Source organism: Amphiura filiformis, chromosome 16 (assembly GCF_039555335.1).
Source record: "Amphiura filiformis chromosome 16, Afil_fr2py, whole genome shotgun sequence".
Lineage (NCBI taxonomy): Eukaryota > Metazoa > Echinodermata > Ophiuroidea > Amphilepidida > Amphiuridae > Amphiura > Amphiura filiformis.
Window position 1 is genome coordinate 5,642,681 of NC_092643.1, and position 17,011 is coordinate 5,659,691.

The following is a 17,011-nucleotide window of genomic DNA, read 5'->3' on the forward strand; positions in this document are numbered from 1 at the left end:
AACTGTGACGATTCATTTGGGGGGGGGGGGGGGTTGACTTATTAAGTGAGTTATACAAACCAAAGCAATAACGTGTTGACATGAATGTTAAGTTTGTTAGGATCGGTCCGTTTCCTGGCATATGCTGAAAACTGCTAGCAATGTCAATTTTACCTGAAAAATGCTGTATTTTGAAAATGTATAGCAACCCCTAAAAATAATAAAAAATAAAACACCTCCCTCCCTCCTCACTTTTCCAAAAAGGTGGGGATGTGAAACGAATTATTATTTTTTGTGGCCCCAACAACCGGCGACATTGTGCGTACTTTTGTATGCTTTTGATTGTTTGATATGAAAATACCTCTAAGTTTTTTATCTTCTTCATCTTTTAAATCTACGAGCAAAAAATATTTTCCATTTGGTTTTAATGTGTAAATTAAGTAAATTACTAGTTTACCAGAGCGATAATTAATAGACATGCAAAATGTTACAACATGTCTCTCTGCTAAAGTCTAATTTCAACGTTATTTTTTCAAATATAAATTTTAGCCTATCCATAACTGCAAAGTTTGGATAATTATTGAAATCCTAGTTGAAGAAGATAATAAAATGACAGTACCTGTTTGATGTACATTTCGTATTGATAAGGATATTGTTCATAAGGCGACGAAGAAACCCCACAAAAAACCTGTTAAACGGGCGGACGGGCTTTGCGGGTAAGGTCAGTCGGTCGTTATTTTTTTCCCTGCAGGCTAAAATGACCCCAAAAATATCACCGAAAGCTTAGAAATCCGCAAACATACTTTTAAAATGTTCTGAATTTTTAAAGTAAGATATTTAGTCTAAATCAGTCAATCTTGTCAAAAAACAGGTGATTTTACATGAATTAAGCAAAATTGAAAAGAAATAAATATCTCCAAAAACGCAAAATCTGGGTCGGTCGGGTCCGTAATACATTATTTTTTCGTCACCTAATTAAACTAATTAAGCTAGCCTTAAAATTGAACTACACTTAAATGCTACATGATTATAGTATACATGTATTATATAATGATATAAATGAGTACAAAATGATTAATTTCATTGTGCCACCGCAGGAAATATCATTGCCTCAATAGTCAATGGACTGGCCCACTGAATCTGAATTTAAAGACCCATTCAGTGATCCCAGCGCAAGTGTAAAAAAATTAAAATTGTTTATAAAATTGCTTAAAAGTGAAGGATAAGTCATTCAAATTGTCATTTGGTATTTTTGAAATGACAAATTTGGCAAAAAAAACAAAGAAAACAGCAGTACTGACGAAGTTGAATCCCCATTCAAATATATGCAGCTAATTTAGATACTGTCAGTATCTAAATTACAGATTTGTGTAAAATGTCTTATTTTGTCTTAAATACATGGCTTTCGGCTGAACCACTGGCAGGCTATGTTAGCACATCTATGACAATGACAAAGGTACCAAAATCTGAATTTTGATGATTTTAACGATCATACCGAATGAGCAAATCACTTTAAGTACTTGCTTTATAGCTGCCCAGTTGTATGAAATTGTATTGTGTGACAGAGCGAAATTGCTACCCATTTAGTTAGGTGCCGATGGTAATTTCAACTTTCAATAACTGTCTGCAAATGGTAACCTATTTATGATGCTGATGGACTTATTTCATGGTATATTTCTTTGACTATGAAGCTCTATTTCCATTTACAATACAAGGAATATTTACATTGAGGTTTCTGCGTATAAGATTTGATATAGGCTTGATTGGTTTCAATTGTTTATTTTGTCATTTGTTTTCTTATTTTTCCTTGTTGCTTTACTAGGAGCAATTAAGAAAAGGCTGCCCTATTAATCTTAAAATGCAAACAAAATGTGGGATTTTAAATTTTGGTTGATTCTCTGTAAGAATTGCTGCCTCGAGGACTTAAAAATGTTCAACTTTTTATTGAATTAACTCTTTGTGATTAAGAAAAGAGCGCATCAAGGTTAGAAATTAAAAATGTGGGCTTTTAATCTTGTTGAATCATTATTATTGGCTGCCGTATGGACTTAAACATGATTTGTGAATTCTTAAAACTATTACATAAAAAATTGAAGTTAGGTTTTGAAACTAAAAAAGACTGCCTTTAATATCCATGGGCTTAAACATGAGGAACTTTAACCTCGTTGAATTCTTTGTAAGCAAAGACCGCCTTATCGATGTTTTTGGTCTTTATATGGCGATATGCAATGCAGATGATAGCAGACAAAGCAGCAATGATGAGGACCAGGAGGGTGGAGATCGTACTGATGGATAATCCTTCTACGATAGATGTGGTTGTATTCCTACCAGGTTCAAAGGCATTTGATTTGTTTTCATCGTGCTCACGTGGCCGAGCAACTGAAACAAAATTAAAAATGGTTGGGAACGTTTTACAATAAAGAAGGAATAATCCAACACTATACGTTACCATGGGTGTTACCATTATAGTTAGAAATACTTTTGTGGGGAGGTGGGGCTGGAAAATAATTTTTGTTTTTTCATGTTTAATTTTTTTTTAAATCTCAAAACAAAGGTGTGCTTGTGTTGAACTTTCACTGTGCGATATTTTGATGGTTAGCCACTCTTGACACCCCTGTCATCTTGCGCTCATAAGTTAAGACGGGAAGTTAAGTTGCTTTTAAGATAGCAAATTGAAATTTAGCAAACAGTTACAAGAAGGATGAATAAATAATATCTGAAAATATGACATTGTTTTGTTATAGCATCAGAAAATGCGGTTCATGTTCTACATGTAACCTTTTTATGGGACACCTTGTACTAGCCCGAGTTAAACACACTTACGTGCAGACGTTGCGATAGCTACCAGCTATCTTTCTCAATGCTACTGTTGATGTGATGATCGTTGATGGAGACCTGTTGATGGAGCAATCTTCTGACAACTCCGTTGCTAAGAAGCGATTAACAACAGCTGCTCAACGATCATCACACGAACAGTAGCATTGAGAAAGATAGCTGATAGCTATCGAAACTTCTGCACGTAAGTGAGTTTAACTTGGACTAGTATGAACAAGAAGAGTCCTTAAAAAGGACAAAGTTCCGCTAATGGCCTACTGGTATTGAAAAAGATAACTCTACTCTTTCTTTCTTGACTCATGGCAGTGAATTTCAATCATTTTGTATTGGATTCAGACTTGGACTTGGACACCGACTCACAACTGAGCCATTCCATGTCAACTCCTGGGATGTGCACCGCAGCACCTCTTCAATTTTTTTCTTTTTCTGTGTGGTGGTAGATATAGATGAGAAAGTAAAATCCTGAAAATTTGAGCTTCATACTCTATTTCGTTTTCCCGTGGTATCAATTTGAAATGTAGGGGGGTCAGCGTAAAAAATGTGTCGCAACGCGAAAGACGATGTTTGGAGGTCCATAAATGTATAAAGGGAACCCCCAACAACTTTGAAAAGTATGTATCCTGGGTACTTTTTTGTGTAGAATTCAAATCTGGCATCAGCAAACTTGTGACTCCTTTACTTTAAAAGATATAGGGCCCTCAAAATGCAACTTCGTCCATCAGGACCAACTTCGAGGGGTCAGAACTCCAAAAGTATAAATATTTTTTGTCCATTTTTTTTGCCAGTCAGAGCCCTTTGGTAGGATATTACTCTTATCCTATTGAGCCTATTAGAATACTTTTAGCTGAAACAGTGATATTACCCATGCAAAACTCTCAAAACCTTGTTTCGTTTTGTCAACATTTTATTTGTCAAAAATGAGGTTTTGAGAGACCCATAACTTCAGGTAGATAAGATACATGTTTCTGAGTCAAGATTCTGCTTCTTCTGGGTAAAAGTCACCCTAGGTGATACTTTTCAGCTTAATATCTTTTTCGCAAGTCAAAATATGAGTGTTCCAAAACGTTACTAATTCAATGACGCAACTTGATAGAGCAAAAAGTGGGGGCCTGGGGTTTTGATAAGCCATATCTCCAAAAACCGCTTTTTGAGCATTCATTTTTTTCCATGTGTTCATTATGCTCATAGAGGTATGCAGAAATGATTTTCAGCAAAATTTGAGTGAATGACTAAATGACCAACCAACCCATTTTGTTGATGTGGTTGGAATGACATATATGTGAGTAGGCAAACCAACTGATGTTTTTGCAAAGTCATCGAGTCCCAAAGACAATATCTCTCAGAAATGTTGTCCAAGAACATATTTTCAACATACTGAAGTTGGGTGGTTTTACAAAAAACTGACATTGGTTTTCAGGGGGTTCAAAATGTATCAAAAATGTACAATTAGAGTTTTGTATGGGTAATATCTCAGCTAAAATTATTCTAATAGGCTCAATATGGGATAAGAGTAATGTCCTACCAAAGGGCTCTGACTGGCAAAAAATGGACAAAAATTATTTTTACTTTTGGAGTTCTGACCCCTGAAGTTGGTCCTGGATGGACGAAGTTGCATTTTGAGGGCCCTATATCTTTTAAAGTAAAGGCAGGCGCGTATCCAGAAATTTGTAGACCGGGGGGCGCAAAATAGATCTTTGTAAAATATCATATGGCCGCGATGCGGCGATCCCGGAGCGCTTGCGCGACGCAGGGGGGTGTCTGAGGGGGGATGTGCCCCCCTCCGAAGTGAGAAACTTTGACAAAATGAAGACCTAATTGAAGCCATTTGGTGGACCATTTTTGTCATTATTTGTGTAAAATTTGAGTTTGAAAAAGCCTAAAATTTGCGAAAAGACGGCCCAATTGAAGCCATTTGTGGACAAGTTTGGACTTTTATTGTATGAATTATTGCTTTATAAATATGTACCCATGAAGTTGCGCATGCAGGGGGTGTCTGAGGGGGATGTGCCCCTTCAGAAGTGAGAAAAATTTGCAAAATGAAGACCTAATTGAAGCCATTCGGTGGTCTATTTTTGCACTTAGGCCTATTGTGTAAAAAAATTCCGGGGTAAAAAAGTTTGAGAAAACTTTTGGACCCGGGCTTTTGGAAAATAAATACCCAATTGAAGCCATTTGGTGGACCATTTTGTCGCTATTATTGTGTAAGATTTTAGTTTGAAAAAGCCTAAAATTTGCGAAAAGACGGCCCAATGAAGCCATTTGTGGACAAGTTTTGACTTTTACAAATTGTATGAATTGTTGGTTTATAATTATGTACCCATAACGTTGCGCATGCAGGGGGTGTCTGAGGGGGATGTGCCCCCTCAGAAGTGAGAAAATTTTGCAAAATGAAGACCTAATTGAAGCCATTCGGTGGACTATTTTTGCACTATTAGGCCTATTGTGTAAAACAATTCCGGGGTAAAAAAGTTTGAGAAAGAAACTTTTGGAAAATAAATACCCAATTGATGCCATTATTGTGTAAAATTTAAATTTGAAAAGGATCGAGCACTCTTTTTAATGAAAGAAGAAACACAACTTTATGTATAAGCCTAATATAAACCTATATATAAATTTAGATTGACCCGATTGCGGTTTAGGCATGGGCCTACTTAGGCTATACCTGCAATTTTTCTCCTTTCCTCTTTTTTGGGAGGAGGGGCCGGGGCTGGGCCCGCCGGCCCCCCTGAATCCGCGCCCGCCTGAACGGTATCATTAGTTACAACTAGTAACTGATCAAAAATGCTCAAAATATTATACTTGCCCGCCCCCCTGGCCCAAACAATTTATGCCATAGGCATAGGCCTTCAAGTGTGGTCTCAAACCCTAAACAAAATTGCCAGCGTGCTCGGAAAGTAAGGCCCCCTATCACAAAATATAGGCTAGTATAGGGCTATCTATAGTCGCATAAGGCCCAAATTGACTTCTATTTTGAAGCCTGCAAAATAATGTCCCGTTCCCCTAGTTCGATCTCTCCTCTTTCTCTCTCTCTCTCTCTCTCTCCATTCCATTTTTTTTTTTTTTTGGTACCTGGGGCGCGCCCCGTTCAAAAAGGGCTAAATACGCTACTGAAAGGAGTCATAAGTTTTCTGATGCCAGATTTGAATTCTACACAAAAAAGTACCCCAGGATTCATACTATTCATAGTTGTTGAGGGTTCCCTTTATACATTTATGGACCTCCAAACATCGTCTTTCGCGTTGCGACAAATTTTTTACGCGGACCCCACTAAATTTCAAATTGATGCCACGGGAAAACGAAATGGAGTATGAAGCTCAAATTTTCAGGATTTTACTTTCTCATCAATATCTACCACCACACAGAAAAAGAAAAAAATTGAAGAGGTGCTGCGGTGCACATCCCTGGAGTTGACATGGAATGGCTCAACTTGCATCTTGGCAGAACTTGATCTTGGTGGTAGCGCAATGCAAGAACTGCCGATCGACCTCCCAAATGTCATTCATTTAATTTACACCAGGGATGGTGTACTTTTTTTTTTTTATTACGTAAACTTGGGTAGCTGCACGAGGTCAAAGTACACACAAAAGCATCTGGTCGAGACACACCCTGTGTAGCACATGGAAAATTATGACTTTACATAGGTACTATTACGGGCTAATGGGCTATTTCAGAAAATAGATGCACACCCCTATAGAGGAGTTCGGATATCCGGACTTTTGTCCAGTCGTTATTTTTGGAAATCCAGACTTTTAAAGTGTCCAAAGGCGAAAAAATCAACAGAAAAACAGTTCAAAATCAGAAATCCTCAATTTGAGAGCTCATTTTGGACATTTCCATGATATTTCCTTCATTTAATTGGATTTCCAGGCTTTTTCTGGGGACATTGGGAACTGGAATTCCAGTCATTTTCAGAAAGCAGACTTGAAAATCCAGACATTTCTTTGATTGAAAAGTTACTCCTCTATAGGGGTGTGCAGTTATTTTCTGGAATAGCCCAATAACTGAAGGCACTGTGAACTGAAGGCAGAAAAACCTCACTTATATGTATAAAGGTGGAATCGCAGGGCAACGCAATAATAAGGTCACCTTGATCAAAGCTTGTGAGAAATTGATTTTTTTAAATTATTTATTTTTAATTTATTGTTATTTTTTATGTATCAGTAGGCCTACAAGCTTTGGGACAAGCATTTTGTGCAGAATGTAATTTCATTATTCTGGTTGGCGTACCCGACGTGCATCCAGTTTGCTTCCTCGCGCCGCAAGTTGATCAGCGTATCTGGTATAGCCACAGGGACGATGAGCATGGTGAGCTAAAAACCAATAAACATATTTTGCGTAGCCGCGGAATAATTAAAATTTAATGATCCCATTTTTCATATATTTATAGGCCTACCCAAACTAATATACATACCTTCTGAATCCCGCCTCTCGCGTCCAGACAAACCTGAAAATGTAAAATATAAGACAGTACGTGAAGTGGGGTTGCAGGATCAGAGGTTTTCAATCGATGTGGTCTTAATGCTCTGCGTGCTAGCCATGCGCTTCAACGGAAAAAGTTCAAGTTTTGAAATGTTTTCTCAAAATATCAAGAGCTATCTTAAGAACTACTGGATCAATACTAGGCATGTTTGTACTCATTTTAATGCATTTTTCATACTAATTCCAAATATGGTCATGAAAATTTACATTTCTGAAATTTTTGAATTTTAAACAAATTTTTGAAACTTGTCGTCTGCAGTCGACACCCGCGTGAAGAGAGTTAAAGTCCGTAACCCGATCGACAACATCATCGCCCCCGTTTTTTGTCATTGTTAATGAGTTTTTGGTATCACAAAATAGATCGTATTTTTCTCATTATACTATCCTGAAATGTGACGCTCCAAGTCGATGTATTTCCGGAGAAATTATCGAAAATGTGACTTACAAAGTTAAATAAAGAAAAGGAAACGAAGATAGAATCATATAATAAAATTATGTGATCACCTTTTGTGAACACTGATTTTGCAAAATAAATAAACATGATAGCACTATATACTTGTAAGCTACTCCATCGATTGATCAGATCAAGTGTTGATCCTTGCATTCTCAAATTCTATCGATTGGGATGACTTGCATACTACTGCAGTTATAATAGCTGCTACTTGACAGAATAGTTTGCAAAAATGTTTTCTTCAAAATATTTTGTAATAACATTTTGACAACATTTTAGAAATGTTGTTGAAGTGTTTTTTCATATAAAACGTTTTCAAAATGATTTCATTGACCTTTATATAAATGTTATTAAATCCGTTTTACCATGTTTACCAACACCTAAACGCGTTTACAAGTATAACGTTTAAAAAATGTTGGGCCCCCAATGTGGCCATGTGCATGTTTCTTTTTAGCCCGAAAACACGATGCTTTGGACCAAAATATGCTAAAATTGCCAAATTTTGCACGCTTCGCACGCACTGGCCCTTTGTGTAGCAAAATCCACCTTCATTTTGGGCTAAAATGATCTGAAATTGAATTTTTTCTCGCGCTTCGCGCGCAAATATCATCATTAATATCGATCTCATAGTAGGCCTCTTATTTGTAAACCAAACCTTGGCCACTTGAGTGCACATTCCTTCCTCACGGTGAGTTTGGGGGCCTCTGAATTTTGGCTTGGCCCAGGGACCCGGCCGAAAAGGTAAATCCGGCCCTGCGCTCGTTTAACTACATGTATTCAAAATCATGTCAAAATACGCTGAATTGAAAAGTTTGGAGCGTAAGCACCAACATTACCATGATTACGACATGAAGAAATCGCAACCTCACACACAAACATCAGAGTACTCACCTGCACTAACGTGTTGTATAGTAAAATAACAAGAGTCCTGAGTGTGAGATGATGTTCCAAATGCAATGGCGCCAATCATTGTTACCGTTGTTGGTACATCTTCAAAAGAATGAGTAGCCTGCGACGGTTGTCTAAATCCAAATTGGCGCGTTGTGTTATCCGAATCCCAATAGAAATATTTGATGTTGGTGTCTTGTACTGGAAAATTGGTAACTGGTCTTGGAATACTAAATGCTCCATTGGTAACCACAACAGGTGAGCTTGGGCATGTGATTGGATCTGAGTCAACTGAGGTGAAAATAATTATGAAAAAATTATAAACATGAATACACAAAACTATCATAGTCACGGCGAGGAAAGGTCTCAGGTTGAAGCTTTTAACAGTATACTGGTATATTCTGTAACCCATAGTCACGGCGAGGAAAGGTCTCAGGTTGAAGCTTTTAACAGTATACTGGTATATTATGTAACCCATAGTCACGGCGAGGAAAGGTCTCAGGTTGAAGCTTTTAACAGTATACTGGTATATTCTGTAACCCATAGTCACGGTGAGGAAAGGTCTCAGGTTGAAGCTTTTAACAGTATACTGGTATATTATGTAACCCATAGTCACGGCGAGGAAAGGTCTCAGGTTGAAGTTTTTAACAGTATACTGGTATATTATGTAACCCATAGTCACGGTGAGGAAAGGTCTCAGGTTGAAGCTTTTAACAGTATACTGGTATATTATGTAACCCATAGTCACGGCGAGGAAAGGTCTCAGGTTGAAGTTTTTAACAGTATACTGGTATATTATGTAACCCATAGTCACGGCGAGGAAAGGTCTCAGGTTGAAGCTCTTAACAGTATACTGGTATATTATGTAACCCATAGTCACGGCGAGGAAAGGTCTCAGGTTGAAGCTTTTAACAGTATACTGGTATATTATGTAACCCATAGTCACGGCGAGGAAAGGTCTCAGGTTGAAGCTTTTAACAGTATACTGGTATATTATGTAACCCATAGTCACGGCGAGGAAGGGTCTCAGGTTGAAGCTTTTAACAGTATACTGGTATATTATGTAACCCATAGTCACGGCGAGGAAAGGTCTCAGGTTGAAGCTTTTAACAGTATACTGGTATATTATGTAACCCATAGTCACGGCGAGGAAAGGTCTCAGGTTGAAGCTTTTAACAGTATACTGGTATATTATGTAACCCATAGTCACGGCGAGGAAAGGTCTCAGGTTGAAGCTTTTAACAGTATACTAGTATATTATGTAACCCATAGTCACGGCGAGGAAAGGTCTCAGGTTGAAGCTCTTAACAGTATACTGGTATATTATGTAACCCATAGTCACGGCGAGGAAAGGTCTCAGGTTGAAGCTCTTAACAGTATACTGGTATATTATGTAACCCATAGTCACGGCGAGGAAAGGTCTCAGGTTGAAGCTCTTAACAGTATACTGGTATATTATGTAACCCATAGTCACGGCGAGGAAAGGTCTCAGGTTGAAGCTTTTAACAGTATACTGGTATATTATGTAACCCATAGTCACGGCGAGGAAAGGTCTCAGGTTGAAGCTTTTAACAGTATACTGGTATATTATGTAACCCATAGTCACGGCGAGGAAAGGTCTCAGGTTGAAGCTTTTAACAGTATACTGGTATATTATGTAACCCATAGTCACGGCGAGGAAAGGTCTCAGGTTGAAGCTTTTAACAGTATACTGGTATATTATGTAACCCATAGTCACGACGAGGAAAGGTCTCAGGTTGAAGCTTTTAACAGTATACTGGTATATTATGTAACCCATAGTCACGGCGAGGAAAGGTCTCAGGTTGAAGCTTTTAACAGTATACTGGTATATTATGTAACCCATACATCTGAGAGGTACAAGCTGTTGTACTGCCATCTACTATAACAAATATTCCATATTCAAACTTTCATCTACCATAGCTTCTGACTCATAACCCAGCAAACACAAAAAATGTTTTTAAAACGTTATAAACGTGTTATGTCGGGTTAAATAAAGGTCATGAAAACATCTGTAAAACGTTTTATTATGAAAAAACCCACTACGGCAACATTGTCAAAAATGTTGTTAAATGTTATTGCAAAATGTGGTTTTTTTAGCAAACGTTGTTGCAAAATATTTTGTCAACACTTTTATAATATAATGTTAGAATATTTTGCAGCAAGTTTTCAAAAATTGTATAGCCTTTATAAACCCGACATTTAAACGATTTCTATAAAACGTTTTGTGTTTGCTGGGAATACCACCTTGGTAAGCTTTATATAATCATAACCAGATGTCAATATTACAGCAAAACAGTTATTTACACCCAACTTAAAGCCATATTATAACATTTGCTGAGGAGAACGCCCTCAAAAAAAATGTTAAATTCTGGTTTTTAAACGATTGTAATGTACTTTAGTCAATAAAGATACTCTGCAAAAATCAAGACTTTAGGTGCTGTAGTTTTGTCAAAATCCGAGATTTTGAATAAAACGATGGAACCGGCGTTTTATTATTACGATGGAAATATTAGTCGAACACGTGTGCACAGTACGTACACGGCGTGCGGGATACACATACACACACACCCCGAGGATCGTACCGTATTACAACCGCGGGAGTAACATGCATGGGCGCTAGTAGTAAATTCCAATTTTCTATGCTTTACCTCACTTGTTCGGCTCAAAATTAACATTTCGGCTAACATTTTATGGAAAATAAATACTAATCTATTTTTACAGAAATATTATAATATGGCTTTAACACTCAGAAGCAAGTTCTAATCGACAATTAAGACCATCGCTACTCTTACACGCCTAGTGCAGCTATCCGCATCCCCAGGTGGCCGCGTTCACTAGTCCCATGGTTTTGCACAACGGTAACACCGCCGCTCAGTACAGGGGGGTCACACCCCCTTTAAGTTCAGTACGAGAATCTGCGCACAGAGTTACGTCTTAGAATTTTGAAATCATAATAACATCATAATACAACAATAAATCGTATTGCTATTTAATAAACTCACCATCTTCACATTGTGTTCCAGTAAATCCCTTTGTACATCGACATGCATAGCTGTTGTGATTACTACTGAAGCATGTTCCACCATTTAAACATGGCTGGGATGCGCAATCATCGATATCTACAAATTTGTTTAAAATGTTTAAAAATTAATTCATCACAATAAAGTCACCGACGATTTATGAAATTATGAATCGAATTAATGGTTTTCTCAAATTTAGGTTGAAGCATTACAAGCAGTATGCTTCGACTATATTTATAAATACGTATTTATAAATACGCACGTGACTCATGGACACGACATACCAAGACCAACAAGCGTGACCAAATCCTTACGCCATTGAAAAGGATAGGAACTCTTTAGAATAAACATATCATCAAATTTAAATATTAAATAAATAACAAAATTATTACACATGTGGGGGGATTCCGAATTTGTAATATGTTATCAAAAACAACATTTGGAAAGTATTTGCCGACGGAAAAATAATATCTATCGACGGAAACGTTTACAATATTCGAACACTAAATGCAAAAGAAAACAAAATCACGTGGGACTTCTCACATGATCTTGCACTTCGTGGGGTTGGTTAGTTCCATGAACGTTGTTTCATTCGGATATATACCGGATAATTATTGATGAGGCAAATGTCATCCATCTTGATTCGACACATTTCATTACAAAAGTGACAGGTTGAACATGCATGAAGAAAGCAGGGATACCCCTGTCTTACACCTATCAAATGATTCGAAGAGTTTGCCATTTACTATTATCGAAAATATTATTTCAATCATTATTTCCTAATTGTATACACTTTTGGTGATAACAAACTATAAGGTGCTGTGCCACGACTATCTGTCCCCCGGGGATGCAAACGAGGAGTAGGGGAGGGGGCAATTTTTGGCAGGACAAAAAAAGGAGGGTGAGCAATTTTTGGCAGTATGAATGGGGTGGCCAAAGTCAAAATGCGGTCATGAGATATTTGGCACACATTCATGGGGTAGTAAATGAAACGCTATTTTAGGGTTAGGAAAACAGTACAGAAACGTTCTAAATATGCGCGTTATAATCTAGACTGTTTTCAAATTAGGTTCCAAAAAATCGGCATGTGCAAGGGGGGGCGAAGATTTTATGACAGACTGAGAGGGGAAAAGCAATTTGTATGGTTTGGCAGGCCATATTGATATTTGATAATTATTGCACATCCCTAAATCGCAATACAATTTAATATACAAACTTACAAGTTTCACACTGTGTTCCTGTAAATCCCATTGGACACTGACACGTATACATGTTATCACCATCCAAGCATGTTCCACTATTTCGACATGGCTGTGATGAACACTCGTTGATATCTACATATATGCGAATAAATTGTTTCAAGAAAGTTTTCATTGTCACCGATTATTAATGAATCTTAAATGTAAGTATCGCATGAGGCTATACATACTCAACCAACAATTCTGCATATGGTGTTTGGCCGACCCTCTTCACATCGTCCACGCCAGGTAAATAATTATTTTGTACAGGCTGTGACCGAATCAATAGAAATACGACCTACAGCAAAGTACGTGGCTTTATAAAATGCCACGCCGGCTGCTGAGAGTAGCTGCTAAGTTACAAAATTAGCTGAATTTGTACTCCACGCGCGGTGAGCGGTTGATATTTGACCAATAAGGTCTTGAGTAAAAATGTTTTAATTGTCTATTTTTATCTATCTATATTTCATTGTTTCTTTGTTTTCTTTTTCTTTTATTATTGCCATGCCCTGCAGGGGAGGTTGAACCATTAATTCCTATTACACAGTGTTCAATGAAAAATGGCTAATTTCGGGCGGGTTTTTATCATCAGAACTCTCACAGTTAAACGCCACCAATATCAGGTGAAACTATATATATATAGATGATCTCGATGGCAAATGATCAACCAACAACTGAACATAGGTTTTAACGTACTGAGCCGTAAACACCTTAAAATGGCAGTGCGCTTTCGAAGCTGAGAGTTACAGTTATTACAATTATGGGGCTCAAACTCAGTGACAACAAATCTCATGACCAGGGGACATTTTACAGGGGTTAGGTCAAAGGTCGTGCAGAGGTCAAATTTTAGAAATGCATTTGGAAAGTATTTGCCGACGGAAAAATAATATCTATCGACGGAAACGTTTACAATATAATCACAAAGTTGAACAAAATAGACAATTTTGTTGAACAGTATCGTATTGTTTACCTCATTTGCATTCAAATGTACAGGAGGACCACCCGCTATGTAGAAGGTCACTTCGAAACTTACTGTCTACAAGATGATATAGCAGCGCCGAGGTGACCATGTACGTATTTATAAATACGTATTTATAAATATAGTCAAGGCATACTGTTTACTGTTCGAACACTAAATGCAAAAGAAAACAAAATCTTCCACTTCGTACTAAATTGAGTGTGATATCACGTGGGACTTCTCACATGATCTTGCACTTCGTGGGGTTAGTTAGTTCCATGAACGTTGTTTCATTCGGATATATACCGGATAATTATTGATGAGGCAAATGTCATCCATCTTGATTCGACACATTTCATTACAAAAGTGACAGGTTGAACATGCATGAAGAAAGCAGGGATACCCCTGTCTTACACCTATCAAATGATTCGAAGAGTTTGCCATTTACTATTATCGAAAATATTATTTCAATCATTATTTCCTAATTGTATACACTTTTGGTGATAACAAACTATAAGGTGCTGTGCCACGATTATCTGTCCCCCGGGGATGCAAACGAGGAGTAGGGGAGGGGGCAATTTTTGGCAGGACAAAAAAAGGGGGGTGAGCAATTTTTGGCAGTATGAATGGGGTGGCCAAAGTCAAAATGCGGTCATGAGATATTTGGCACACATTCATGGGGTAGTAAATGAAACGCTATTTTAGTGTTAGGAAAACAGTACAGAAACGTTCTAAATATGCGCGTTATTATCTAGACTGTTTGCAAATTAGGTTCCAAAAAATCGGCATGTGCAAGGGGGGGCGAAGATTTTATGACAGACTGAGAGGGGGAAAAGCAATTTGTATGGTTTGTTAGGCCATATTGATATTTGACACCCACGACAGATAATTATTGCACATCCCCTAAATCGCAATACAATTTAATATACAAACTTACAAGTTTCACACTGTGTTCCTGTAAATCCCATTGGACACTGACACGTATACATGTTATCACCATCCAAGCATGTTCCACTGTTTCGACATGGCTGTGATGAACACTCGTTGATATCTACATATATGCGAATAAATTGTTTCAAGAAAGTTTTCATTGTCACCGATTATTAATGAATCTTAAATGTAAGTATCGCATGAGGCTATACATACTCAACCAACAATTCTGCATATGGTGTTTGGCCGACCCTCTTCACATCGTCCACGCCAGGTAAATAATTATTTTGTACAGGCTGTGACCGAATCAATAGAAATACGACCTACAGCAAAGTACGTGGCTTTATAAAATGCCACGCCGGCTGCTGAGAGTAGCTGCTAAGTTACAAAATTAGCTGAATTTGTACTCCACGCGCGGTGAGCGGTTGGTATTTGACCAATAAGGTCTTGAGTAAAAATGTTTTAATTGTCTATTTTTATCTATCTATATTTCATTGTTTCTTTGTTTTCTTTTTCTTTTATTATTGCCATGCCCTGCAGGGGAGGTTGAACCATTAATTCCCTATTACACAGTGTTCAATGAAAAATGGCTAATTTCGGGCGGGATTTTATCATCAGAACTCTCACAGTTAAACGCCACCAATATCAGGTGAAACTATATATATAGATGATCTCGATGGCAAATGATCAACCAACAACTGAACATAGGTTTTAACGTACTGAGCCGTAAACACCTTAAAATGGCAGTGCGCTTTCGAAGCTGAGAGTTACAGTTATTACAATTATGGGGCTCAAACTCAGTGACAACAAATCTCATGACCAGGGGGACATTTTACAGGGGTTAGGTCAAAGGTCGTGCAGAGGTCAAATTTTAGAAATGCATTTGGAAAGTATTTGCCGACGGAAAAATAATATCTATCGACGGAAACGTTTACAATATAATCACAAAGTTGAACAAAATAGACAATTTTGTTGAACAGTATCGTATTGTTTACCTCATTTGCATTCAAATGTACAGGAAGACCACCCGCTATGTAGAAGGTCACTTCGAAACTTACTGTCTACAAGATGATATAGCAGCGCCGAGGTGACCATGTACGTATTTATAAATACGTATTTATAAATATAGTCAAGGCATACTGTTTACTGTTCGAACACTAAATGCAAAAAGAAAACAAAATCTTCCACTTCGTACTAAATTGAGTGTGATATCACGTGGGACTTCTCACATGATCTTGCACTTCGTGGGGTTGGTTAGTTCCATGAACGTTGTTTCATTCGGATATATACCGGATAAATATTGATGAGGCAAATGTCATCCATCTTGATTCGACACATTTCATTACAAAAGTGACAGGTTGAACATGCATGAAGAAAGCAGGGATACCCCTGTCTTACACCTATCAAATGATTCGAAGAGTTTGCCATTTACTATTATCGAAAATATTATTTCAATCATTATTTCCTAATTGTATACACTTTTGGTGATAACAAACTATAAGGTGCTGTGCCACGACTATCTGTCCCCCGGGGATGCAAACGAGGAGTAGGGGAGGGGGCAATTTTGGCAGGACAAAAAAAAGGAGGGTGAGCAATTTTGGCAGTATGAATGGGGTGGCCAAAGTCAAAATGCGGTCATGAGATATTTGGCACACATTCATGGGGTAGTAAATGAAACGCTATTTTAGGGTTAGGAAAACAGTACAGAAACGTTCTAAATATGCGCGTTATAATCTAGACTGTTTTCAAATTAGGTTCCAAAAAATCGGCATGTGCAAGGGGGGGGGGGCGAAGATTTTATGACAGACTGAGAGGGGGAAAAGCAATTTGTATGGTTTGGCAGGCCATATTGATATTTGATAATTATTGCACATCCCCTAAATCGCAATACAATTTAATATACAAACTTACAAGTTTCACACTGTGTTCCTGTAAATCCCATTGGACACTGACACGTATACATGTTATCACCATCCAAGCATGTTCCACTATTTCGACATGGCTGTGATGAACACTCGTTGATATCTACATATATGCGAATAAATTGTTTCAAGAAAGTTTTCATTGTCACCGATTATTAATGAATCTTAAATGTAAGTATCGCATGAGGCTATACATACTCAACCAACAATTCTGCATATGGTGTTTGGCCGACCCTCTTCACATCGTCCACGCCAGGTAAATAATTATTTTGTACAGGCTGTGACCGAAT

At 37.7% G+C, this 17,011-nt stretch overlaps 1 protein-coding gene across 3 annotated transcripts in view; it reads right to left on the reverse strand.

Moving 5' to 3' along the window:
* Positions 1–554: 554 nt before the first annotated feature.
* The window catches only part of LOC140135455 (hyalin-like), a 99,053-nt gene continuing 82,596 nt past the window's right edge, over positions 555–17,011 (reverse strand). For all 3 annotated transcript variants that reach the window (XM_072156951.1, XM_072156950.1, XM_072156949.1), the window contains 7 exons: positions 16,711–16,824; positions 14,807–14,920; positions 12,894–13,007; positions 11,656–11,772; positions 8,636–8,923; positions 7,226–7,258; positions 555–2,358 (listed from right to left, as the gene is read on the reverse strand). In XM_072156951.1, coding sequence (XP_072013052.1) covers positions 2,120–2,358; positions 7,226–7,258; positions 8,636–8,923; positions 11,656–11,772; positions 12,894–13,007; positions 14,807–14,920; positions 16,711–16,824 — 1,019 coding nt within the window. In that variant the 3' untranslated portion in view covers positions 555–2,119. The remainder of the gene's footprint in view (positions 2,359–7,225; positions 7,259–8,635; positions 8,924–11,655; positions 11,773–12,893; positions 13,008–14,806; positions 14,921–16,710; positions 16,825–17,011) is intronic.